The following is a 26380-nucleotide window of genomic DNA, read 5'->3' as shown; positions in this document are numbered from 1 at the left end:
ATCACCAGAGGAAATTATTTGATTAAACTTTGGCAACAAAATGTTGCATATGACCACAGTAGAAAGCGTCCTTGAGGCCAGATCTCCATGAGTATAGTGTTAACACTTGTTGCCTGCCTGTTATAAGCAAGCAATTTATCTTGGAGTCATTGAAATTGTGAGGGAATAAGCTATTAATCTGAGGTCATATCTTATCAGTAAATGTCAGTCACTGCTCTACATGTTAGGATACAGCGCTGAAAAACGTAGACTCAGTAACAGCAAGACTTCTTAACACTCTGTCTGATTTCAACTCAAAACCCTTGTCTGACATCCCATTGAGTTATACCACTGGCCTGCAATGGATACATGAAAGTATTGGCCTGTATTAAAATATCCAAGAAAATGGAAATCTCACCTACAGAAATACCCTAGGATGCTCTACTAAAGATCTTTTATGTCAGATAGTGTCCAAAGAACAAAATTGATAAAATAGACCATAGAGATGATAACATCTGCCCTTCATATTTACAAGGACCACCTGAGACTGGCATGGGCCTTATAAATGAGGTCAGGGTTGAGGACCTATTTCGGACTTTTGGAAGGAGTCCAGGAAAACATTCATCCCAGTTCAGCGCCTGTCCACCAGAGGGAGTGGCTGCCTAACACAAGCTCATTTCCTGCCGTTGCTGTAGGTTTCACTGTGATTTCTTCATGTTAAGGATCAAGATCATTATTTGGGTAACACACTAAAGATGAACTGTTCTCCAGGCTTAGTATCTGTGATACTCTTACTGCTTGGTAAGTAAGATGCCTTTTAAAATTTGGACTGTCTTCTATCAAGCCAAAAAAAATCTTTAACCACAATTTGACCTAAGAGCATTATGCTCAAGACTAAACATATCTCTCTATGTCTCTCTCTCTTTTTTTTTCCCTAGGAAGAACGCGTGGAGATTCAGTGACCCAGATGGAAGGGCCAGTGACTCTCTCAGAAAGGGCCTTCCTGACTATAAACTGCACGTACACAGCCACAGGATATCCTTCCCTTTTCTGGTATGTCCAATATCCTGGAGAAGGTCCACAGCTCCTCCTGAAAGCCACGAAGACTGATGAGAAGGGAAGCAACAAAGGTTTTGAAGCCACATACCGTAAAGAAACCACTTCTTTCCACTTGAAGAAAGACTCAGTTCAAGAGTCAGATTCAGCTGTGTACTTCTGTGCTCTGAGTGACACAGTGACAGGGACTGCAAGGGGAGCTGAGCACAAACTCTGAGCAGCACGAGGGGCCCGGGTGCTGAGTGTCAGCCACTGTGATCCACTCTGGTTCCAGCACAGTCTGTGGTTGTTTGTGCCTCAGTTTCTCTGATTAATGCAGTAATCATACGCATGGCTAGAGGAGAAAAACAAGAAATGGACATCCCCAAACCCAGCTTTTGGTTAGTGAAATTAGAAACAGACATTGACACCAAGTAGTTCCTCATCCAGTGCCAAAGTAATTTCAAGGTTAAACCACAGAAACAATGAAGTGGTCCCTGTGCTCATCCTTGCAGACAAAGTTCAACCTCCACCTCTTGTTCCAGGTCACTCTGGCAGATATTGGAGGTAGATGTGTTCTATTACATTTTTACACAGCCAAATGTGCCAGAGAAGGTGGCATCTCTATAATGTCTCCCTAACAGAGTACAGCAGGACAGATGATGGGAGAGCTACAGCTCCTCAGTTCAGTTCAAATGTCTATGCAGGATTCCTAATAGAGAAAGAAGGGAAGAGAAGAAAGGAGGAGGGACAGAATGCCACATGTAACAAAACAATGCAGAGAGGAAAGCAACAATTGTCAGAAAGAGGAAGGTTTCTTTTCTGGTAAACCAGATGGTAGACAAAGTCTCATGTTCCAAAAAGAAAGGGAAGGATCAAAAGCATTATTGAAGAAATGACTCATTTGTAAATCATAAGTATTCTTTACTTGTTACATTGATCAATAGGCTTTCTAACAACGAGTCCTTAAGTGAGTTAGTTTTGCAGTGCCGATGGAAGATTAAGCATACAGATTTATATTTGTATCCCTGTGAAATCCTATTAAAGACACAGTAAAGAAATTGAAAAGGGCATAAGACTACAAAAAGAATAGAAAAGGAGGTGACAGCAGACAGTGATATCAATAAAATTTTAGAAGGCAAGAGCGTATGGAGAAGTGAAAACTTGCATAGAAGACCAGATAAAGAAGAATCATGGGCCTAGTGAAAGAAGACTACAAGGAATACCCAGTGTGTGTTAAGCCTTGGTTAAAAGGTTTAGAAATCAAAAGTACCAATGACCTTTGAATAATTGGTGAAGACAATGCTTTGTGTATGTGTTTCTACTTTGAGGGTATTTGAAAAGTGGGTATGAAAAGAGGAGAAGAAAGTGAGAAAATGTATAATTAATAGACCACCTATGCTCTCCACCACTATCTGTTTAACAAGCGATGATCACTTCCCAAACCCAGAAGAAAATTGGAATTTAATATTTCATTAATTGAAGTGCAGAACATAATAACACAAGAAAGCAGAATAAAATTACAATGTTAAAATATCATAGTCAATTATTTAATATAAGAAATATAAAATATTGTTTATGAAATGTTCTCGTAGTAGTCTATGTGTTTCAACCCAATTGTCTTCTAGATAAGTTTCACTAATTTATACTATCCGTAGTGGTGATTTGGCAGAATACCTATTTTCCTTAAACCTTACGTATTACTAAACTTTTTGACATTGACTAATCAGTTAGAATTTCATTTAAAGAATATTTCATTTACTTATGAATGAGATGGAGCTTCATTTAATATATTTAAAAGCTATTTACATTTTTTGATATATTGCCATTCATATTCATATTGACCCCCCCTTTTTTTTTTTTTACCATTTATTGTCATTATTTCCCACATCTACCATTGTTCCAACTATTATATATTGGCAAACCCTCACCCTTTGAAAAATTATTTATTTTTTAAGAGCAGTTTTAGTTTACAGCAAGATCTAGAGAAGGGTACAGAGATTTACCACATGCCCTCTATCCCTTCCCGGGTATATGTCCTCTCCCATTATCAACATCCACCACCACAGTGGTGCATTTGTTACAACTGATGCACTTACACTGACACATCATAGTCACTCAAAGTTCATAGTTTACATTAGGGTTCATGCTTAGTGTAGCATAATATATAGATTTGGACAAATGTGTAATGCCATACATCTATCATTGTAGTATCAGACAGAGTAATTTCGCTGTCCTAAAAGTCCTTTGTGCTCTGGTATTCATTCATTTCCCTATGTAACCCCTGGCCACCTCTGATCTTTTAGTGTTTCCATGATTTTGCCTTTTCCAGAATGTCATATACTTGGCATCATAAAGTATGTAGACTTTTCACACTGACTTCTTTCACTTAGTAACATGCATTTAAGGTTTCTCTGTTTCTTTTATGTCTTGACAGCTTATTTTTTTAGTATTGAATAATATTCTCTTTTCTGGATACACCATAGTTTATTTATCCATTCATCTTCTGAAGGGCATTTTGGTTGCTTCAAAGTTTTGGTAATTATGAATAAAGCTGTCATAAGTATCCCTTTGGAGGTTTTGGTGTAGACATGTGTTTTCCACTACTTGGATAAATACCAGTGAGGAAAACTGCTGGATCATATGGAAAGAATATATATTTTTTAAAGTTACCAAACTATGCTCAAAGTGGCTGTACCATTTTGCATTCCCACCAACAATGAATGAGAGTTCTTTTTTGTTTATATCCTTGTTAGCATTTGTTTTGTCAGAGGTCTGGATGTTGGCCATTCAAATAGGTGTATCGTGGTATCTCATTGTTGTTTTAATTTTCATTTCCCTGATGCCATATGATAAAGAACAAATTTTCATATGCTTATTTGCCATTTACGTATTTTCTTTGCTGAAATATGTGTTAAAGTCTTTTATCCATTTTTCTTGGTCAGACTGTTTTCTTATTGTTGAATTTTAAGATGTTTTGCATAACAGTTCTTGATCAAATATGTGTTTTGCAAATATTTTCGCCCAGTCTGTGTTTTGTCTCCCATTTTCTTGACATTGCATTTCATAAGAGCGTAACTGTTAAATTTTAGTGAAGTGCAGCTTATCAATAATTTTTTTCCAGAGAACATACCTGTCTTTGTATAAATCATTGCCAAACCCAAGGTCATCTAGATTTTATCCTACATTGCCTTCTTGGAGTTTTGTTTTGCATTTTACACTTACATCTATGGTTGCTTTTTGAGTTAATTTTTGTGAATAGTATAAGGTCTGTGTCTAGAGTCTAGATTAATTTTGTTTCCTTTTTCTTTTTTTGCCTGTGAATGTCCAGTTATTCCGGCACCATTTATTGACAAAACTGTCTTTACTCCATTGTATTGCTTGTGCTCCTTTGTCAAAGATTAGTTGACTACTTTTATGTGGGTCTATTTCTGGGTTCTCTATTTTGTTCTACTGATCTATTTATTTATTCTTTTGCCAGTGTCATGGTGTCTTGATTATTGTAGCTTCACAGTAAGTCTGAAAATCAGGTATTGTCATTCATCTGACTTTATTCTCCTATAAAACCTTTTTTTTCCATAATTCTGGGTCCTTTGCCACTCCATATAACCTTTAGAATGAGTTTATCAATATTCACAAAAAATTGCTGGGATTTTCATTGTGATTGCATTGAACCTACAGATTAAATTGTGAGGAATGAACATTTTGACGATATTGAGTCTTCCTACTCATGAACATGTCATCTGGGAACAAAGTTATGCTTCTTTTTTCCCCAATCTGTATACCTTTTTTTTTTTTTTTTTTTAACTTGTCTTATTGCATTAGCTAGGACTGGCAGTATGATGCTGAAAAGGAGTGGAGAGAGGCCCATCTTTGCCTTGTTCCTGATGTTAGTAGGAAAGCATCAGTTTTTCATCATTATGATGTTAGCTGTAGATTTTTGAACATATTATTTACGAAGTTGAAAGAATTCCACTCTATTTCCAGTTCACCAAAAGTTTTTATCATGAATGGGTGCTGAAATTTGTTAAATGCTTTTTATGCATTTATTGATAAAATCATGATTTTTCTAGAGACTTGAAAAGTTGAGAAGTTTATAGCCCATAGACACAGGCTCACTAAAAGACTGAGAACAAATTGTGGGCCTATAGAACCCTTCCTCTCCCCTCACACCTTACCACCATAGCACTAACAGCCTATTTACAGCAGTTCCTTTTACCAAGTATGTCATGTCTCACTGTCAAGATTACAGGGCATATTAAAAGGGAAAATACAATTTGAAGAGACAGAAAAATCATCAGAAAAACACATCAGGGTTGTTGGAATTATCAGACCCAGGAATTTGAAACAAATATGCCAACAGCTCTAATAATGAAGTAGAGAGCATGCCAGAACAGATGGGCAATGTAACAGAGAGACAGACATCGTAAGAAAGAACCAAGAAAAAAAATGCTAGAGATCAAAATACTGCAACAGAAATGAAGAATGTCGTTGGCTGACTTGTTAGTAGACTGGACGTAGCTGAGGAAAGAATTTCTTAACTTAAATATATATCAGTAGAAACATCCAAAACTGGAAAAGCAGAGAAAACAAACACTAAAAAAACCCAGAAAAGAATATCTAAAAATATTCAAAACCTGTGGAACAGCTATAAAAGTGTACTATACATGTAATGGGAATGTCACATGGAGAAGAGAGGGAAATTAACAGAAAAAATATTTAAAATAATGATGGAGAATTTCTCCCAAAATAATGCCAGATACCAAACCACAGATCTAAGAAGTACAGAGAACACTTGGTAGCATAAATGCCAAAACTCCCCCAAACCCTAAGCATATCATTTTCAAACTAGAAAACCATAGATAGAGAAAATATCTTGAAAGAAGCTGGCAAGGGGTGGAGTGGGGGAAATGCCTTACCTGTACAGGAACAAACATAAGAATTACATCCAACTTCTCTTCAGAAATCATGCAAGGAGGAGAGAGTATAGTGAAATATTTAAAGTGTTAACAGAAAAAACCACCAACCTAGAATTCTGTACCCAGAGAAATTATCTCTCAAAAGTGCAAGAGAAATAAAGACATTTTCAGACAAAACTGGGGATATGTGTTGCCAAGTAGCCCTGCCTTACAAGAAATGTTAAAAGTTCTTTAAAGATAAATTAAAAGTTCAGGTTTCTTCTATGGCAGACTTGTATAAATATGAATTCTTTCAAAATATAAATATATAAATAAAAAGAAACCTTGAGTAAGTCTCAGTTCAACTATAGAAAAATAAGGAAGTGCTTTTATGAGATATTTAGCTAAAAGTGCAATTCCCGTTCGTCCTTTTGCACACTAGTGGAGACTGTTCCATAACCAGAGAACCCACTTGCAAATCTGAAAACCTAATTAGCTTCTGCTTATTCTTACATTTATCAGCTTGTGAGAACATGACAGCAGGTGTAAGAAGGTTCCCCATCAGTAATCCAAACTCGGTGCCTGTCATTGTAAGGAATATGCAACAGATGCTGGAGACCAGGGATTTGATTCCTGCTTTTGCAGAGAAGAAGTGAGCTTGTGTAGACCATGATCTCTCTCCTGCATCTGTGACAAGAATTCTGCTACTGCTTGATGAAAAGGGGTCACTGAGAACTCTGGATTTTTTATGCTTATTGGATTCCAATGAGGGGGCAAGTAAAGGCTCTGAGAGCCTCATGGTTGCTCTGTCTGAACTCAGCAAAACATGGTAAAAATAGTCTATGAAAATAAAAGGTAAATGAAACAGATAAAATTTTATTCTTCTCTTGTAAGTGTGCTGAAAATGATACTCTGTCTTAGTTTTCCCTTAGTAATATCAAAGTCTTGAAAATTTAGCCTTTACCAAAGCATTTCTTTTTCCATCTAGGCACAACACTTCTGCTCTAAACTCATATAAATTATTAGAACATTTCTCAATTACCACAAAAAATCCTTCAGTTTCCTAGTAATTAGTCACAGAAGAAAACTATTATGATAAAAACAGATGGTATTTGTTCTAGCATATAAGTGAATAATTTATGTTTCATATGAGAGTAGAAGTCACAGCATCAAATGATCAAAGCTGAATAAAATTTTTAGCAGTAGCTTTTTCGTATCCTCCCCTCCACATTTCATCCTTTCCTTTTTAAAAGAGGTTAGCAAGGACAAAGTGTGGCCTGCCTGTGTTCTCTCAGCTCAGTCACTTTCATGTCTTTGAAATCAGATAATGTCATGGGACTGAGTCCTTCTCAGCTGAATCCATGAGAAATAGTTCATCTTTTCAGAAACCGGTAAACAAGTGAAGCATTTCAATTCACACATTGTGAATGCCACCATTTACCATGTGATTTGTTGATTAGGGAACAAAAAGGAGAGGTAGTGAAGTGAGCAGTTAAGAGTAAGAATTTAGAAGCCCGTTTGCCTGGGTTTGAATCTGATCTTGGATGCTTACAACTGTACAACCTTGGCTAAGTTGCTTAACTTTCGAACTACCATTTGCAGCAGGGATTAAATGAATATATATATTTGAAATTATGGTCCATGATAAGTGCTCAGTAATTGTTAGCTGATTATAAAAGCTACTATAAAATCTTCTATAATACTGAGAAACTAAGAAGTCACTTGCGTTCAGGGAGAGAAAAATTACCATTTTGGTGGTTAATCATTTAGTAAATAAGCAAGAAAAGAAGAATACATGTTGACCTAAAATAATAATGAAGCCCTTATATGTACAATGTGCTGTATCAGGACATTCGTCTACTGATAGCAGTATAAAATATTGCTTTTACCTGGAATGAACTTATCAGAAAAAAGCTTATAAATTAAGTGAGGGACAAGATAAAATACATAAAAACTTAATCAATAGTTAAAATTATAAGTATGTAGACAATTAAGTTTTAAAGGTATTTTCAGGAGGAGATCACTGTGTTACAGAAAAGACAAGGGGAGACATCATGGGGAAATAGAAAATTTAATTAAGCTTTAAAAGGCAGACACACATTAAATTTGTTGATTATATAATTATTTCTTAAATAAGCAACCGGTGTTTTTGTAGGTTTGATGAATAGATTAATAAACAAAATAGACAAATTCAGAGACCAAAAGAGCTTCGCTCATGGGGCTTGCATCTGGCTTTGTCTACAGTGTTCAACTTTCTCTTAGAGAAATAGCCTATGAAGTTTTTGTTTTAACATAGATCTTTCTCTTGCTTCCTATAACAATTGGCCTGTTTTATGTGATGATTAAAAGGTAAAGTTTGTTTTTGTTTTGTTTTGTTTTTGGAAACAGGTATCACTATGTTGCCCAGGCTGGTCACAAACTCCTGGGCTCAAGTGATCCACCTGTCTCAACCAACCGAGTAGCTGGGACTATAAGCCCACACTACCACACCTGGCCAAAGTCTAGGTATTTAACTGCTGTATCTGTCACTTACTAAATTATGTGGCCATGGACACATTACTTAATTTAAAGCATCTACACATCGTCAATTTTAATAACATACAACTTACCACACCACTGTAAAGATTGAATTAAATTAAATGAATTTAACTACATGATTGAATTTAACCAAAAATAATTTTTCAACTGATGATAGTTATTCTGGAATGCAGATGAAATGTGGATAAAACAGAACATAAGATAAAATAACTAGAAAATTTAAGTATAGATTAAAGTTTAGCTTTCCACTCTCCTGCTATTGATTATGTTATTTTACTATGGTTAAGGCTGAGTCACCCTTTATTTCACATTGACCTTATTCCATTCAATTATTTGAACTGACTGTAATGGCTTTCTTGTTTGGTTTCTTTAGTTCACAGGTATGATGCACAGAATGAAACATTTTTGCTCCTGATGTAACTTAGTGTAAATTGTAAATTCTAAGATGAATTCGCATGAGCCTTATGGAGCGGGTCTCAGATATAATACTATTACATTGAGCTATGGTGCCAACAATTAGATCTGTATTTGGGGGATCATTTAACAGCTTTCTGCATTGGAAAGGAGAGAAAATAACCTTTCTAGGCTTTCCTTGGGGAGGAATGCTTTTTGGGTATTCAATTTATAACTTGTATATACATGGCAGATGCTCAGGAAGTATTACAGAAGAAAAAAAGGAAGGACAACAATCTAGCAGATAAACAAGTGTCATTCTCCAACAAATCAGCACCTGGTCCTACCAAGGTCCTTTTCCATGTTACCTCTGCAGAGATCAGGAGGAGCCGTGTGATCTGTGCATGGGGGAATGGATCTTGTTTCTGGTTGGCTGGGGGGACTCTCAGCTTCCTGTAATAACAGAACTACGAATATTCACTCAGAGAAACAAGGTATTGGCTTGGTAGTGTTTGAGGGCTCCCAGACCCCAACCAGAGCCCGCAGTAAGTCTCATGGATAAAGTGGAGAAGCCCTTGGGAGTTTTGTTCTTGATTTTCTCTTGGCAGCTGTGCTGTGAATTTTGGGGCTCTGGAAATATCATTGAAAAGAGCAGTTTGTAGTATCTTCTTTAAAAGTCTGGAAATTACAGAAGGGTGGTTAGGGCCTCTATGCTCACCTATGGGGACTTGAAAAGAGAGTATAGCTTCCAAAAGTAGTTAGCCATGAATGAATGCCCTCTGTCTGTGCTTCTCTGTTTAAATAGGGGCAAACAGCCTCCATATTTTGGAGCAGAGTCCTTCATTCCTGAGTATCCAGGAGGGAATGCACACCATTCTTAATTGTACTTATGAGGAGAGAATGTTCTCTAACTTCTACTGGTTCTGGCAGGGTCTGGAAAAGGACTTGTGTCTTTGACCTTAATTCAATGAAGCCATATGGAGCAGGGAGACAAACATTTTAAAGAAGCGCTTGGAAAAGAGAAGTTTTATAGTGTTTTGAATATGCTGGTCTCTCATGATGGAGATTCAGGCACCTACTTCTGTGCTTTGCAGCACAGGGTCCCCAAGCACCTGCAACGTGTACTACAACCTGCAGCTGGGACCCTGGACACAGGTCTTGCCTTGCAGGTGGGAGTGAGGTATCATCTTTATATGTAGAGGGAAATTCTTTATAACCTCTGTCTCCAAACAGAAGTGAAGGATAATGCAGAATCTTTCTTATTTGATGAAGCTGAATTTATATTAAATTAAATTTCATTTTGTTATTATTGAAATTTCATTCTTCAATGTAGATTGTGCTGTGCTGGTTCTGGGCCTGTTTGCCCACAGATCCCTTCCACTGCTCTGTCCTTTACTCTAAAGGGGCAGACCTCTATGGCACAGGCTCTGAGGCCAAGAGGCAAGTTTTCTCCATGCTGTACTCTCACCAACAGTATTTTACCCATTTGCTTGTAAATTCATGATGTTTCTTGTATTTGTATCATCTATACTATTCTTTACTTAATTTAATATTAAATGAACTTTAATGTTGAGTAGACTTCAAAACTCTGTAAAACATTGTTCTTATTTTATTTTATTTTATTTTATTTTATTTTTTAAATTTATTTATTATTATTATACTTTAAGTTGTAGGGTACATGTGCATAACATGCAGGTTTGTTACATATGTATACTTGTGCCATGTTAGTCTGCTGCACCCATCAACTCGTCATTTACATCAGGTATAACTCCCAATGCAATCCCTCCCCCCTCCCCCCTCCCCATGATAGGCCCCGGTGTGTGATGTTCCCCTTCCTGAGTCCAAGTGATCTCATTGTTCAGTTCCCACCTATGAGTGAGAACATGCGGTGTTTGGTTTTCTGTTCTTGTGATAGTTTGCTAAGAATGATGGTTTCCAGCTGCATCCATGTCCCTACAAAGGACGCAAACTCATCCTTTTTTATGGCTGCATAGTATTCCATGGTGTATATGTGCCACATTTTCTTAATCCAATCTGTCACTGATGGACATTTGGGTTGATTCCAAGTCTTTGCTATTGTGAATAGTGCTGCAATAAACATACGTGTGCATGTGTCTTTATAGCAGCATAATTTATAATCCTTTGGGTATATCCCCAGTAATGGGATGGCTGGGTCATATGGTACATCTAGTTCTAGATCCTTGAGGAATCGCCATACTGTTTTCCATAATGGTTGAACTAGTTTACAATCCCACCAACAGTGTAAAAGTGTTCCTATTTCTCCACATCCTCTGCAGCACCTGTTGTTTCCTGACTTTTTAATGATCGCCATTCTAACTGGTGTGAGATGGTATCTCATTGTGGTCTTGATTTGCATTTCTCTGATGGCCAGTGATGATGAGCATTTTTTCATATGTCTGTTGGCTGTATGAATGTCCTCTTTTGAGAAATGTCTGTTCATATCCTTTGCCCACTTTTTGATGGGGTTGTTTGTTTTTTTCTTGTAAATTTGTTGGAGTTCTTTGTAGGTTCTGGATATTAGCCCTTTGTCAGATGAGTAGATTGCAAAAATTTTCTCCCATTCTGTAGGTTGCCTGTTCACTCTGATGGTAGTTTCTTTTGCTGTGCAGAAGCTCTTTAGTTTAATTAGATCCCATTTGTCAATTTTAGCTTTTGCTGCCGTTGCTTTTGGTGTTTTAGACATGAAGTCTTTGCCCATGCCTATGTCCTGAATGGTACTACCTAGGTTTTCCTCTAGGATTTTTATGGTATTAGGTCTAACATTTAAGTCTCTAATCCATCTTGAATTAATTTTCGTATAAGGAGTAAGGAAAGGATCCAGTTTCAGCTTTCTACTTATGGCTAGCCAATTTTCCCAGCACCATTTATTAAATAGGGAATCCTTTCCCCATTTCTTGTTTCTCTCAGGTTTGTCAAAGATCAGATGGCTGTAGATGTGTGGTATTATTTCTGAGGACTCTGTTCTGTTCCATTGGTCTATATCTCTGTTTTGGTACCAGTACCATGCTGTTTTGGTTACTGTAGCCTTGTAGTATAGTTTGAAGTCAGGTAGCGTGATGCCTCCAGCTTTGTTCTTTTGACTTAGGATTGTCTTGGAGATGCGGGCTCTTTTTTGGTTCCATATGAACTTTAAAGCAGTGTTTTCCAATTCTGTGAAGAAACTCATTGGTAGCTTGATGGGGATGGCATTGAATCTATAAATTACCTTGGGCAGTATGGCCATTTTCACGATATTGATTCTTCCTATCCATGAGCATGGTATGTTCTTCCATTTGTTTGTGTCCTCTTTTATTTCACTGAGCAGTGGTTTGTAGTTCTCCTTGAAGAGGTCCTTTACATCCCTTGTCAGTTGGATTCCTAGGTATTTTATTCTCTTTGAAGCAATTGTGAATGGAAGTTCATTCATGATTTGGCTCTGTGTTTGTCTGTTATTGGTGTATAAGAATGCTTGTGATTTTTGCACATTAATTTTGTATCCTGAGACTTTGCTGAAGTTGCTTATCAGCTTAAGGAGATTTTGGGCTGAGACAATGGGGTTTTCTAAATATACAATCATGTCATCTGCAAACAGGGACAATTTGACTTCTTCTTTTCCTAACTGAATACCCCTGATTTCTTTCTCTTGCCTAATTGCCCTAGCCAGAACTTCCAACATTATGTTGAATAGGAGTGGTGAGAGAGGGCATCCCTGTCTTGTGCCAGTTTTCAAAGGGAATTTTTCCAGTTTTTGCCCATTCAGTATGATATTGGCTGTGGGTTTGTCATAAATAGCTCTTATTATTTTGAGGTACGTTCCATCAATACCGAATTTATTGAGTGTTTTTAGCATGAAGGGCTGTTGAATTTTGTCAAAAGCCTTTTCTGCATCTATTGAGATAATCATGTGGTTCTTGTCTTTGGTTCTGTTTATATGCTGGATTATGTTTATTGATTTGCGAATGTTGAACCAGCCTTGCATCCCAGGGATGAAGCCCACTTGATCATGGTGGATAAGCTTTTTGATGTGTTGTTGAATCCGGTTTGCCAGTATTTTATTGAGGATTTTTGCATCGATGTTCATCAGGGATATTGGTCTAAAATTCTCTTTTTTTGTTGTGTCTCTGCCAGGCTTTGGTATCAGGATGATGTTGGCCTCATAAAATGAGTTAGGGAGGATTCCCTCTTTTTCTATTGATTGGAATAGTTTCAGAAGGAATGGTACCAACTCCTCCTTATACCTCTGGTAGAATTCAGCTGTGAATCCATCTGGTCCTGGACTTTTTTTGGTTGGTAGGCTATTAATTATTGCCTCAATTTCAGAGCCTACTATTGGTCTATTCAGGGATTCAACTTCTTCCTGGTTTAGTCTTGGAAGAGTGTAAGTGTCCAGGAAATTATCCATTTCTTCTAGGTTTTCCAGTTTATTTGCGTAGAGGTGTTTATAGTATTCTCTGATGGTAGTTTGTATTTCTGTGGGGTCGGTGGTGATATCCCCTTTATCATTTTTAATTGCGTCGATTTGATTCTTCTCTCTTTTCTTCTTTATTAGTCTTGCTAGTGGTCTGTCAATTTTGTTGATCTTTTCAAAAAACCAACTCCTGGATTCATTGATTTTTTGGAGGGTTTTTTGTGTCTCTATCTCCTTCAGTTCTGCTCTGATCTTAGTTATTTCTTGCCTTCTGCTAGCTTTGGAATGTGTTTGCTCTTGCTTCTCTAGTTCTTTTAATTGCGATGTTAGAGTGTCAATTTTTGATCTTTCCTGCTTTCTCTTGTGGGCATTTAGTGCTATAAATTTCCCTCTGCACACTGCTTTAAATGTGTCCCAGAGATTCTGGTATGTTGTATCTTTGTTCTCATTGGTTTCAAAGAACATCTTTATTTCTGCCTTCATTTCGTTATGTACCCAGTAGTCATTCAGGAGCAGGTTGTTCAGTTTCCATGTAGTTGAGCGGTTTTGATTGAGTTTCTTAGTCCTGAGTTCTAGTTTGATTGCACTGTGGTCTGAGAGACAGTTTGTTATAATTTCTGTTCTTGTACATTTGCTGAGGAGTGCTTTACTTCCAATTATATGGTCAATTTTGGAGTAAGTACGATGTGGTGCTGAGAAGAATGTATATTCTGTTGATTTGGGGTGGAGAGTTCTATAGATGTCTATTAGGTCTGCTTGCTGCAGACATGAGTTCAATTCCTGGATATCCTTGTTAACTTTCTGTCTTGTTGATCTGTCTAATGTTGACAGTGGAGTGTTGAAGTCTCGCATTATTATTGTATGGGAGTCTAAGTCTCTTTGTAAGTCTCTAAGGACTTGCTTTATGAATCTGGGTGCTCCTGTATTGGGTGCATATATATTTAGGATAGTTAGCTCTTCCTGTTGAATTGATCCCTTGACCATTATGTAATGGCCTTCTTTGTCTCTTTTGATGTTTGATGGTTTAAAGTCTGTTTTATCAGAGACTAGGATTGCAACCCCTGCTTTTTTTTGTTCTCCATTTGCTTGGTAAATCTTCCTCCATCCCTTTATTTTGAGCCTATGTATGTCTCTGCGTGTGAGATGGGTCTCCTGAATACAGCAGACTGATGGGTCTTGACTCTTTATCCAGTTTGCCAGTCTGTGTCTTTTCATTGGAGCATTTAGTCCATTTACATTTAAGGTTAAGATTGTTATGTGTGAACTTGATCCTGCCATTATGATATTAACTGGTTATTTTGCTCGTTAGTTGATGCAGTTTCTTCCTAGCCTCGATGGTCTTTACATTTTGGCATGTTTTTGCAATGGCTGGTACCGGTTGTTCCTTTCCATGTTTAGTACTTCCTTCAGGGTCTCTTGTAAGGCAGGCCTAGTGGTGACAAAATCTCTAAGCATTTGCTTATCTGTAAAGGATTTTATTTCTCCTTCACTTATGAAACTTAGTTTGGCTGGATATGAAATTCTGGGTTGAAAATTCTTTTCTTTAAGAATGTTGAATATTGGCCCCCACTCTCTTCTGGCTTGGAGAGTTTCTGCCGAGAGATCTGCTGTGAGTCTGATGGGCTTCCCTTTGTGGGTAACCCGACCTTTCTCTCTGGCTGCCCTTAAGATTTTTTCCTTCATTTCAACTTTGGTGAATCTGGCAATTATGTGTCTTGGAGTTGCTCTTCTCGAGGAGTATCTTTGTGGCGTTCTCTGTATTTCCTGGATTTGAATGTTGGCCTGCCCTACTAGGTTGGGGAAGTTCTCCTGGATGATATCCTGAAGAGTGTTTTCCAACTTGGTTCCATTTTCCCCCTCACTTTCAGGCACCCCAATCAGACGTGGATTTGGTCTTTTTACATAATCCCATACTTCTTGCAGGCTTTGTTCATTTCTTTTTCTTCTTTTTTCTTTTGGTTTCTCTTCTCGCTTCATTTCATTCATTTGATCCTCAATCGCTGATACTCTTTCTTCCAGTTGATCGAGTCGGTTACTGAAGCTTGTGCATTTGTCACGTATTTCTCGTGTCATGCTTTTCATCTCTTTCATTTCGTTTATGACCTTCTCTGCATTAATTAGTCTAGCCGTCAATTCTTCCACTTTTTTTTCAAGATTTTTAGTTTCTTTGCGCTGGGTACGTAATTCCTCCTTTAGCTCTGAGAAATTTGATGGACTGAAGCCTTCTTCTCTCATCTCGTCAAAGTCATTCTCCGTCCAGCTTTGATCCGTTGCTGGCGATGAGCTGCGCTCCTTTGCCGGGGGAGATGTGCTCTTATTTTTTGAATTTCCAGCTTTTCTGCCCTGCTTTTTCCCCATCTTTGTGGTTTTATCTGCCTCTGGTCTTTGATGATGGTGATGTACTGATGGGGTTTTGGTGTAGGTGTCCTTCCTGTTTGATAGTTTTCCTTCTAACAGTCAGGACCCTCAGCTGTAGGTCTGTTGGAGATTGCTTGAGGTCCACTCCAGACCCTGTTTGTCTGGGTATCAGCAGCAGAGGCTGCAGAAGATAGAATATTTCTGAACAGCGAGTGTACCTGTCTGATTCTTGCTTTGGAAGCTTCCTCTCAGGGGTATACTCCACCCTGTGAGGTGTGGGGTGTCAGACTGCCCCTAGTGGGGGATGTCTCCCAGTTAGGCTACTCAGGGGTCAGGGACCCACTTGAGCAGGCAGTCTGTCCGTTCTCAGATCTCAGCCTCCGTGTTGGGAGATCCACTGCTCTCTTCAAAGCTGTCAGACAGAGTCGTTTGCGTCTGCAGAGGTTTCTGCTGCTTTGTTGTTGTTGTTGTTGTTGTTGTGTAGCTGTGCCCTGTCCCCAGAGGTGGAGTCTACAGAGACAGGCAGGTTTCCTTGAGCTGCTGTGAGCTCCACCCAGTTGGAGCTTCCCAGCAGCTTTGTTTATCTACTTAAGCCTCAGCAATGGCGGGCGCCCCTCCCCCAGCCTCGCTGCTGCCTTGCCGGTAGATCACAGACTGCTGTGCTAGCAATGAGGGAGGCTCCGTGGGCGTGGGACCCTCCCGGCCAGGTGTGGGATATGATCTCCTGGTGTGCCTGTTTGCTTAAAGCGCAATATTGGGGTGGGAGTTACCCGATTTTCCAGGTGTTGTGTGTCTCAGTTCCCCTGGCTAGGAAAAGGGATTCCCTTCCCCCTTGCGCTTCCCAGGTGAGGCGATGCCTCGCCCTGCTTCAGCCCTCGCTGGTCGGGCTGCAGCAGCTGACCAGCACCGATCGTCCGGCACTCCCCAGTGAGATGAACCCAGTACCTCAGTTGAAAATGCAGAAATCACCGGTCTTCTGTGTCGCTGGCGCTGGGAGTTGGAGACTGGAGCTGTTCCTATTCGGCCATCTTGCTCCGCCCTCCATTGTTCTTATTTTAATGAATACTATCAGTGAAACCATATTCGTATATAAACTATACATCTGATATGCAGGCTATATTTGTTCTTGATACAAATTAAAATAACATTACATGTATAACAATTAAAAAGACCATCTGTGTACTGCCTAACATGACCTCCTATGTTAACCACAATTTAGAAGATGCTGATCCTCATTTAATAGATGAAAAAGGTACAATCAACAGGGACAGCATTACTTACTCAAAGCGTGAATTATAGCAAAATGGAAGCTAGGAGTGGAACGCAGACATTCTGGCCCCTTGTCACTTGCTTTTTCCATGAAGTGTGTAAAGTAGGTTTCAGTGTTTGAAAAAAGGAGTGGTATGTTGTAATTTTAAACTAAATTATACTTTTATTACTTAATTATATGTTCATTAGAATAAATTAGGAGATATAAACACGTAGAAAAGATAGAACACTCATATAATTTCATAACCTAGAAATGATAGCTATTTGCATGTAAAAAAATGTTTGGTGCACATATAAGGCTATATTTTTGTATAAATGTGGTTTATAATATATCAAGTATTTATTAACACACTTTTCTTTCAACTTTATATTTAGGTATTTTCAACTCAGGAAGTATATATTTTGAAATAATTTTAAATTATTGCCTAGTTTCCATTATATAAATATGCTTTTATAAAAAATCTTTTTTTGGTATTGTTTCCACTTATACGGTATTATAGACAATATTTTTATTAACATCATTACAGTTGTAGCTTTAATGGAAGTGGAGTTGCTTGAATAAAGAAAAACACATGATACTGAATCCCTAATTTCCATGAAGCTGTTTCTCACCAAACTGTAATTTCAGCAGTAGCACATGATGATGCTAATTTTCCAATATAATTAGCTTCCATTTTGTTAAGTAAAATATTCACTTTTTAATTATTCTTTTCTTTTAATTTGTGATTTTATACCTTTTATTATTAAAATAAATAAATAAAATGAGATGAGAAAACATCAGATTCCACCACACAGAATAAGTATCCTTTTATGCAGTAACATGTATTTTTCGAAAGTGTGAAAAATACTGTTCTGATCCAAGCTACCTTCTAACTGGTCTCTCTTTTCTCAAGGCAATCAATTCTCTATGATCTTGCTCTCGAAGTGTGAACCAGCATCGAAGTGTGAACCACCATTGTCTGAACTTATGCTGATTCTCAGGCTCCACCCTAGGCTGATTGAATTTGAATCTGAATTTTATCAAGATTTCCAGGCAAGGCCGGGCGCAGTGGCTCAAGCCAGCACTTTGGGAGGCCAAGACGGGTGGATCACGAGGTCAGGAGATCGAGACCATCCTGGCTAACACGGTGAAACCCCGTCTCTACTAAAAAATACAAAAAACTAGCCGGGCGAGGTGGCGGGTGCCTGTAGTCCCAGCTACTCGGGAGGCTGAGGCTGGAGAATGACGTAAACCCGGGAGGCAGAGCTTGCAGTGAGCTGAGATCGGGCCATTGCACTCCAGCCTGGGCGACACAGCGAGACTCCCTTTCAAAAGAAAGATTTCCAGGCCATTCTATCACATCAAAGTTTAAGAAGCACCCATCTGATGAGTTGTCAGAATGATTTTTTAAAGTATAAGTAAAGAGCATTCTCCATCTGTCAAACATGCTTCAGTGGCTTTCTATTCCACACACTGGAATAGTGTGGTGGCTTTCAGGCTGTGATAGAAAAGGATCTATATAATTCGAACCTCCCTTGTCCCTTTTCCTGGCTCTCTGTGCAGCAAAACTTCTGATTCTCTTTTAATTTTCTGGACTTGCCATGTCCTTTCCCACACGTAGGCTCTCTTTCGTCCATTTGAAATGTTCTTCCCCTAAATCTTGTTGAGCCTGACTCAACAAGAGTCATCCTTCAGGTCTCAGCTCAAGTGTTACTACTGTAGAAAAAAACCTACTGACCTTCGCTGCTCTTCCTGACTAATGTAGCCATCCCTAATCCTCCCCCTAACTCTATCAGAACACTCTAGTTATTTCTCTTATGTTAATTATCACAACATGCAGTTACATTCTTGGTTTATTTGCCAATATGTTCATTGCCCATAATTTCTACTAGAATACAATCTTTATGATGTCAGGGGTATTGTTGGTTTAGTTCATGGCTTGATTCTTTATGTTTGCTTTTCCTTTTTTTTTTTTTCCAACTTTTATTTTAGGTTCTGAGGGTACATGTACAGGTTTGTTATATGGGTAAATTGCATGTCACGGGAACTTGGTGTAAAGATTATTCCATCACCCAGGTAATGAGCATAGTACTTGGTAGGTAGTGTTTGGATCTTCACCCTCTTCTTACTCTCCACCTTCAAGTAGGCCCCAGTGTCTGTTATTTTCTTCTTTGTCTTCATGTATAATCAATGTTTAGCTCCCACTTATAAGTGAGAACATGTAGTGTTTGATTTTCTGTCCTGTATTAATTTGCTTAGGATAATGGCCTTTAACTGTATCAATGTTGGTGCATAGGACATGATTTCATTCATTTTTATGACTGCATAGTATTCCATGGTATATATGTACCACATTTTCTTTTTCCAGTACACCATTGATATGCATCTGGATTGTTTCCATATCTTTGCTATTGTGAATAGTGCTGCAATGAACATGTGTGTGCGAGTGTCTTTACGGTAGAGTGATTTCTATTTCTTTGAGTATATGCCCAGTAATAGGATTGATGGGTCTGATAGTATTTGTTTTATGTTATTTGATAAATCTCCAAATGGCTTTCCACAGTGGCTGAACTAAGTTACATTGCCACCAGTGGTGTAAAAGCATTCCCTTTTCTCCGCAACTTTGCCAGCATCTGTTATTTTTTTACTTTTTAGTAGTAGCCTTTTTGATTGGTATGAGATGGTATCTCATTGTGGTTTTGATTTGCATTTCTCTAATGATTAATGATTTTGAGCATTTTTTATATGTGTGATGGTTGCATTGATGTCTTCTTTTGAGAAGTATCTGTTCGTGTTGTTTTCCCATTTTGTCTGTCCATGTTGTTTGTTTTTTACTTGTTAATTTGCTTAAGTTTCTTATAGATTCTGGATATTATACCTTTGTCTGATACATAGTTTGCAAATATTTTCTCACATTCTGTAGGTTGCCTGTTTACTCTGTTGATAGTTTCCTTTGCTGTGTAAAAGTTCTTTAGTGTAATTGGAACAGGAATTAAAAGAAATTAAAGACTGTGTAAGCAAAAACTCAGTTATATGTAAGAAAACCCAATTCCCTCTGAGGAAGAGAAAGGGCTGGAGTCCTTTAAAATTAACTCCCTGTTTCTCTCTCTGTGGCTAGTGAGCCTTATCTCTCCCTTTCCTAGGCATTGTGAAAACTCTGTTTCTCTAACTGTACAGCTGCAAGGTCACTAGACAGATAATCTCAAGTTGTAAAACATGTTGTTCCTTGAAAAGTAAGAAATATGCATGTCTTAATTGAATAACTGTCTTCGTTTTTCACTTCTGTAATATGCTTCTCCCTGCACAGATCTCCCCCAACCCCACGAAATGCTTAAAAGGTAGCTCAACTCTTTGTTCAGAGCTCAGACCTTTGGATGTTAATCCAACTTGGTCGGTGCATCTAAATAATTTGATAATTCCTCCTCAACCTCTTGGTCTGATTCCTTAATTATCCCATGGCATAATTAGGTCCCATTTGTCAATGTTTGGGTTTTTTTTTGCAATTGCTTTTGGAGTCTTGGTCATGAAATCTTTGCCAGGCCTATGTCCAGAATAGAATTTCATAAGTTTTCTTCTAGGGTTTTTTTAGTTTTAAGTTTTACATTTAAATCTTTAGTCCATCATGAGTTTATTTTTGTATATGGTAAAACAAAGAGATCCAGTTTCAATCTTCTGCACATGGCTAGACAGTTACTCCAGTACCATTTATTGAATAGGGAGTCCTTTCCCCATTGGTCGTTTTTGTTGGCTGTGTCAAAGATCAGGTGATCCTAGGTGTGTGGCTTTGTTTATTGGTTCTCTATTCCGCTCCATTTGTTTATGTGTCCAGTTTTCTATTATTACTAAGGCTAAGTTTTGGTTACTTAGCCTTGTACTACAATTTAAGGTTAGATAATATGATGCCTCCAGTTTTGTTCTTTCTTTTGCTAAGTATTGCTTTGGCTATTCAGGCTCCTTTTTTGGTTCCATATGAATTTTAGAATGGTTTCTACTCATTCTGTGAAAAATGACACTGATAATTTGAAAGGAGTAGTGCTGAATCTGTAGATTGCTTTGGGCAGTGTGGACATTTTGATGACATAGATTCTTCCAATCTGTGAGCCTGAAATGTGTTTTTATTTGTTTGTGTGGTCTATGATTTCTTTCAGCTGTGTTTTGTAATTCTTATTTTAGGTATCTTTCACACCCCTGGTTCGCTGCATTCCTAGATAACTTTTTCTGTGTGGCTATAGTGAATGGGATTGTGTTCTTGATTTTGCTCTCAGCTTGGATGTTTTCAGTTTATAGAAATGCTACTTATTCTTGTACATTGATTTTATATCCTAAAACTTTGGTGAAGTTGTTTATTAAATCTAGGAACCTTTTAGCAGAAGCCATGGGGTTTTCTAGGTAAAATGTCATATAGTCTGTAAGGAAAGAGAGTTTGACTTCCTCACTTCCTGTTTGGATGCCATTTATTTCTTTCTCTTGACTGAATGTTCTGGCTAGGACATCCAGTACTATGTTGAATAGGAGTGGTGAGAGTGAGCATCTTTGTCATGTTTTGGTTCTCAAAAGGAATGCTTCCAGCTTTTGCTTGTTCACTATTATATTGGCTGTGGATTTGTCATAGATGGCTCTTATTATTTTGAGGTATGTTTCTTCAGTGCCTACTTTGTTGAGGAGTTTCAACCTGAAGAGATTTTAAATTTCATTAAATGATTTTCATAAATCAAATAAAATGATTAAATATTTTTATGTCTATTGAGGTATGTAGTTTTTTTAGTTCTGTTTATGTGATGAATCACATTTATTGATTTGTATATGCAACCTTGTATTTCAGAAATAAAGACTACTTGATTCTGCTGGATTAGCTGCGAGATTTGGTTTGGTAGTATTTTGTTTAGGATTTTTGCATGTATATTTATCAAGGATAGTGGCCTGAAGTTTTCTTTCTTGGTTGTGTTTCTTCTAGGCTTTGGTATCAGAATAATGCTGGTCTCATAGAATGAGGTAGGGAGGAGCTCCTATTCTTCAATATTCTGGAATAGTTTCAAAAAGTACCAGCTCTTCTTTATATGTCTGGTAGATTTTGGCTATGAATCTTTCTAGTCCAGGGCTTTTTCTCGTTGTAGGTTTTTATTACTAATTCAATTTCAGAACTCCTTATTGGTCAATTCAGAAAATTTATTTCTTCCTGATTGAATCTTGGGAGATTGTATTTTTCCAGGAATTTATCCATTTCTTCTAGGTTTTCTGGTTTGTCTGCACAGAGGTGCTCATAATAGTCTCTGAGGGTTTTTTGTACTGCCACTGTCATTTCTGATTGTATTTATTTGGCTCTTCTCTGTTTTTTTCTTTATTAGTCTAGCTAGCAGTCTATCAATCATTTTTATTCTCTCAAAAAAGCCATTTGGTTTTATTCATCTTTTGTATGGTTTTTTCATCTCCATTTCATTCAGTTCAGCTCTGAGTTTTGTCATTTCTCTTCTTCTGCTAGCTTTGGGGTGGGTTTGCTCTTGGGTTTTTTTAGTTACTCTAGGTGTGATGTTAGGTTGGTAATTTGGGATCTTTCTAACTTTTTGATGTGGATGTTGAGCACTATGAGCTTTCTTTTCAACACTATTTTAGCTGTGTCTCAGTGATTCTGATATATTGTATCTTTGTTTTCATTAGTTCCAATGAATCTCTTGTTTTTTCCTTAGTTTCATTGTTTACTCAAAAGTCATTCAGGGGCAGGTTGTTTAATTTCCATATAATTGTATGGTCTCGAGAGATCTTCTTGTTATTGATTTCTATTTTTATTGCACTATAGTCCAAGAGTGTGGTTGGTGTAATTTGGAGTTTTTTTGAATTTTTTGAGAATTGCTTTATAGTCAAGCATGTGGTTGATTTTATAGTCAAGCATGTGCAGGTAAGAAGAGTGTGTATTCTGAGGTTGTTGGGTGGAGTATCCTGTAGATGTCTGTTAGGTCCATTTTGTCATCTGTCGAGTTTACATCCCAAATATCTTTCTTATGTTTGTACTTCAATAATCTGTCAAATACTGTCAGTGGGGAGTTGAAGTCTACCAGTATTATTGCATGGTTATCTAGGTCTCTTCATAGGTCTGTAAGAATTTGCTTTATTAATCTGGCTGCTCCAGTTTTGGGTGCATACTTATTTAGGATAGTTAGGTCTTCTTGTTAAATTGAACACTTATCATTATTCATTATTTAATGCCCTTCTTTGGGCTTTTTCATTATTGTTTTTAGAAAGTCTGTTCTAACTGAAATTAGAAAAAGCAACGTCTGCTCTTTTTGGTTTTCTATTTACTTTGTAGATCTTTCACTGTCTCTTTACTTTGAGCCTATGTGTGTCCCTGCTTGTGAAATGGGTCTCTTGAAGACAGCATACAGTTGTCTTGCCTCTTTATCCAAATTGCCACCCACTGCCTTTTAAGTGAGGCATTTACTCTGTTCATGTTTAAGTTTAATATTGATACGTGTGGATTTGATCCTGTCTTCGTGTTGTTAGCTGGTCATTATGTAGACCTGATTGCACAATTGTGCCAGTGTGGTGGCTGATGCCTGTAATTCCAACGCTTTGGCAGGACAAGGTGGGCAAATTGCTTGAGCCCAGTAGTATGAGACCAACCTGGGTAACATGGCAAAATCCAGTCCCTGTATAAAAATACAAAAATTAGCTAAGTGTGATGATGTGTGTTTGTAGTCCCAGCAGGCTGAGGCAGGAGGGTTGATTGAGCGTGACTGGTCAATGCTGCCGTGAGCCATGATTGTACCATTGCACTCCAGCCTGGGTGATAGAATGAGACCCTGACTCAGGAAGGAAGGAAGGAAGGAAGGAAGGAAGGAAGGAAGGAAGAAAGAAAGAAAGAAAGAAAGAAAGAAAGAAAGAAAGAAAGAAAGAAAGAGAAAGGAAGGAAGGAAGGAAGGAAGGAAGGAAGGAAGGAAGGAAGGAAGAAAATAGATGGTGGAGCTGTTTCATAGTGTCAATGGTCTGTCCTAATTGTGTTTTTGCGGTGACTTGTAGCAGTCTTTTATTTCCATGTTTAAGTGCTCCTTTAGGGACCTCCTATAAGGCAGGTCTGGAGGTTACAAATTTCTTTAGCATTTGCTTGTCTGAAAAGAATTTTATATTTCCTTTGCTGATGAAGCTTAGTGTGGTTGGCTATGAAATTCTTGTTTGGAATTTATTTTCTTTAAGGATGCTGAATGTAAGCCCCTAATCTCCTCTGGTTTATGGGGTTTCTACTGAAAAGTTCATTGAGAGATTGATGGGATTTCCTTAGTGGGGGCTCTCTAGTGGCCTTTAATAGTTTTTCTTTCCCACTCTATCAGAACAGTTTGGTTCTTTCTTAAAATGGCTATTTTGCTTTTCAGCTCTCATATCATTTTATTTCTTTAGATTGTTTAGATTCTTTGGATTGGGTTTCAATTTTCTTGTGAATCTCGATGTTCTTACATCCAAATTGTGACTTCTCTGTGTGTCATTTCAGCTATTTCAGCCTGGTTAATAATCATTGCCTGGGAGCTAGTGTGGTTGTTTGGAAGTAAGAAGACACTCTAGCTTCTTGAAGTGTCAAAGTTGTTGTGTTGGTTATTTATCATCTGTGTAGGCTGAAATAGCTTTAATATTTGAAGCTTCTGTCCTTTGAATGGGTTTTTTAACTTTTATATTACTTTATGCCCTTGAGGGATTTGACTGTGGAATAAGTTGGGTTCAGTCAACTGACTTCATTTCTGGATGATTTCAGGAGTCCCGGATTCAGATGAGCATTCCTGGGCTGCATGCTCTAATCCTATGGGGCTGGGACCAGGCCCACTGCTTTGTTCTCTGGCCCCTTTAGGTTAAGTAGCTGCTGAGCCAGAGGGCCTGAGGTATTACTGGTTTGCTGACATCAACACTCCACTTGGGGGTGCCGGCAAAAGCACTTCACTGAACTCATGGCAGCAGTATTAGCACTCATGTACACATGTGCCAGTGGCAATGGGGTGAGGGTGTGGAAGGATGTGTGTCAGGAGTGGCCTGTCTGCATAAGCTCTTTGATGGTTAGGCAGAGTTTGCTGGTGAAGTAGCTATGGCACCAGTAGCCAGGAAGTGCCCTGGTTTGACACCCAAGGCAGAGCTGCAAGCAGGCATGGTCAGGTAAGGACCCCAGGAGAGGTTGGCAGACAAGAGGGTGCTCAGATCAGACTAGTCCTGACCCATGGGCAAGACAACTCTACTCTGTCCAGGTCTAACAGTCAACAAAGGCCAGAGCCATCTAGAGGAGCATGGTGCACCTTGGGGAATGGGTGTCCCTCGCTGTGCTCACTGCTGCTATTCCCATGCTAAACACTCTGGGCTTCACACAGGCTAGAGTCCTGTCACTTCTGGCATTCCAAGTAGCTCTCCCTGCCAACGCAAATTTCATGGGCTTCATGGGGTCTCCTGCAGTCAGGATTCGAGAGGTCCATGGGAGGAGTTAATAAATGCTCACCTATCTAATTCAGCCTTTCCTCGGGAGACATTGGGCATCATGAATGAGTCCCAGTGCTTGGCAACCCTGTGCAGGGTTCCCAGGTTCCTCTTACTTTGGTCCAGGGTCTGAGTCTTCTCTCCACCCATTCTCAATGCATTCTTTCTGAAGATACGCTCAGAGAATGCCATTCTTCCTGACAGTCTGATTTTTTGGTCGGAGAAGCTCTGGCTGCGTCTAATCGATCATCTTGGAGTTTCTCTTCCTGGCTTTATTCTTAGTGCCTAGAATAATGACTAGTCCATAGTAGTCAGTCAAAAAATCTACTGAATGAATGAAAGAATGAAATTTGTTTGGCCCTCCTCTCTTTCTCCCTTTTCCCTTCCTCTTTCATTCCCACTCTAGCAACTTTGACCTTTATGTATATTGTCTCTACTTCATTATGTGGAGCAGCTCAGTTTTCTCTGGCCCTCACCCCAAGACTCAGAACCCAGTCTTTTTGTACTTAGTGGCTTCTATCAAATAGATTCACTCAGGGCCTTAGCCTTTCCTCGCTTAATTGACCTCACCTTATCAGATGTGATGTGAAGGACTGAGTCAACTCTTAAGACTACTAACCCATGGCGAAATATCTAAAAGAAAAAAGACATACCTAAAAGATGTTTGGCAAGTATAAAAGTAACTTCTCAAACCTAATAATTATGAACACATATCAAAGTTTTATTTCAAATTACTGCAAGAGAAAAAGCTTCTCAAGAAACAAATTCAAATAAGTAGCCTTGGTATATTGTTACGGGAAGCCAGATTTTTAAAAATCTGGCTAAAGATCATTATTACATTCAAATGACAGTTACATAATTACCCTGCTTTTGACTGCCTGTGTAGTGGCTATTAAGCTTCTCACAAGATTAATGGTCATTTGAGTTTGTAACACTAATTTCCCAGAAGGAATCTTTATTTCATTAAAGGATATTAGAAAATTGCTCAAGCATTTTATTGGAAGTGATGGTTAATTACCATATAGGGCTATGTATATTATATCTTTCAAAAAATGCCTACTTCATACCAGATTGGAGAAACTT

At 38.2% G+C, this 26380-nt stretch overlaps 1 gene segment (V, D, J or C); it reads left to right on the top strand.

Moving 5' to 3' along the window:
* Positions 1 to 719: 719 nt before the first annotated feature.
* On the top strand, positions 720 to 4241 carry LOC116275955. The segment is given in 2 exon segments: positions 720 to 780; positions 918 to 4241. Coding segments are annotated over 2 exon segments (381 nt in total).
* Positions 4242 to 26380: the final 22139 nt, after the last annotated feature.

Source organism: Papio anubis, chromosome 7 (assembly GCF_008728515.1).
Source record: "Papio anubis isolate 15944 chromosome 7, Panubis1.0, whole genome shotgun sequence".
In the NCBI taxonomy this organism is placed as follows: Eukaryota; Metazoa; Chordata; class Mammalia; order Primates; family Cercopithecidae; genus Papio; species Papio anubis.
This window is presented reverse-complemented; position numbering and strand designations above follow the sequence as displayed.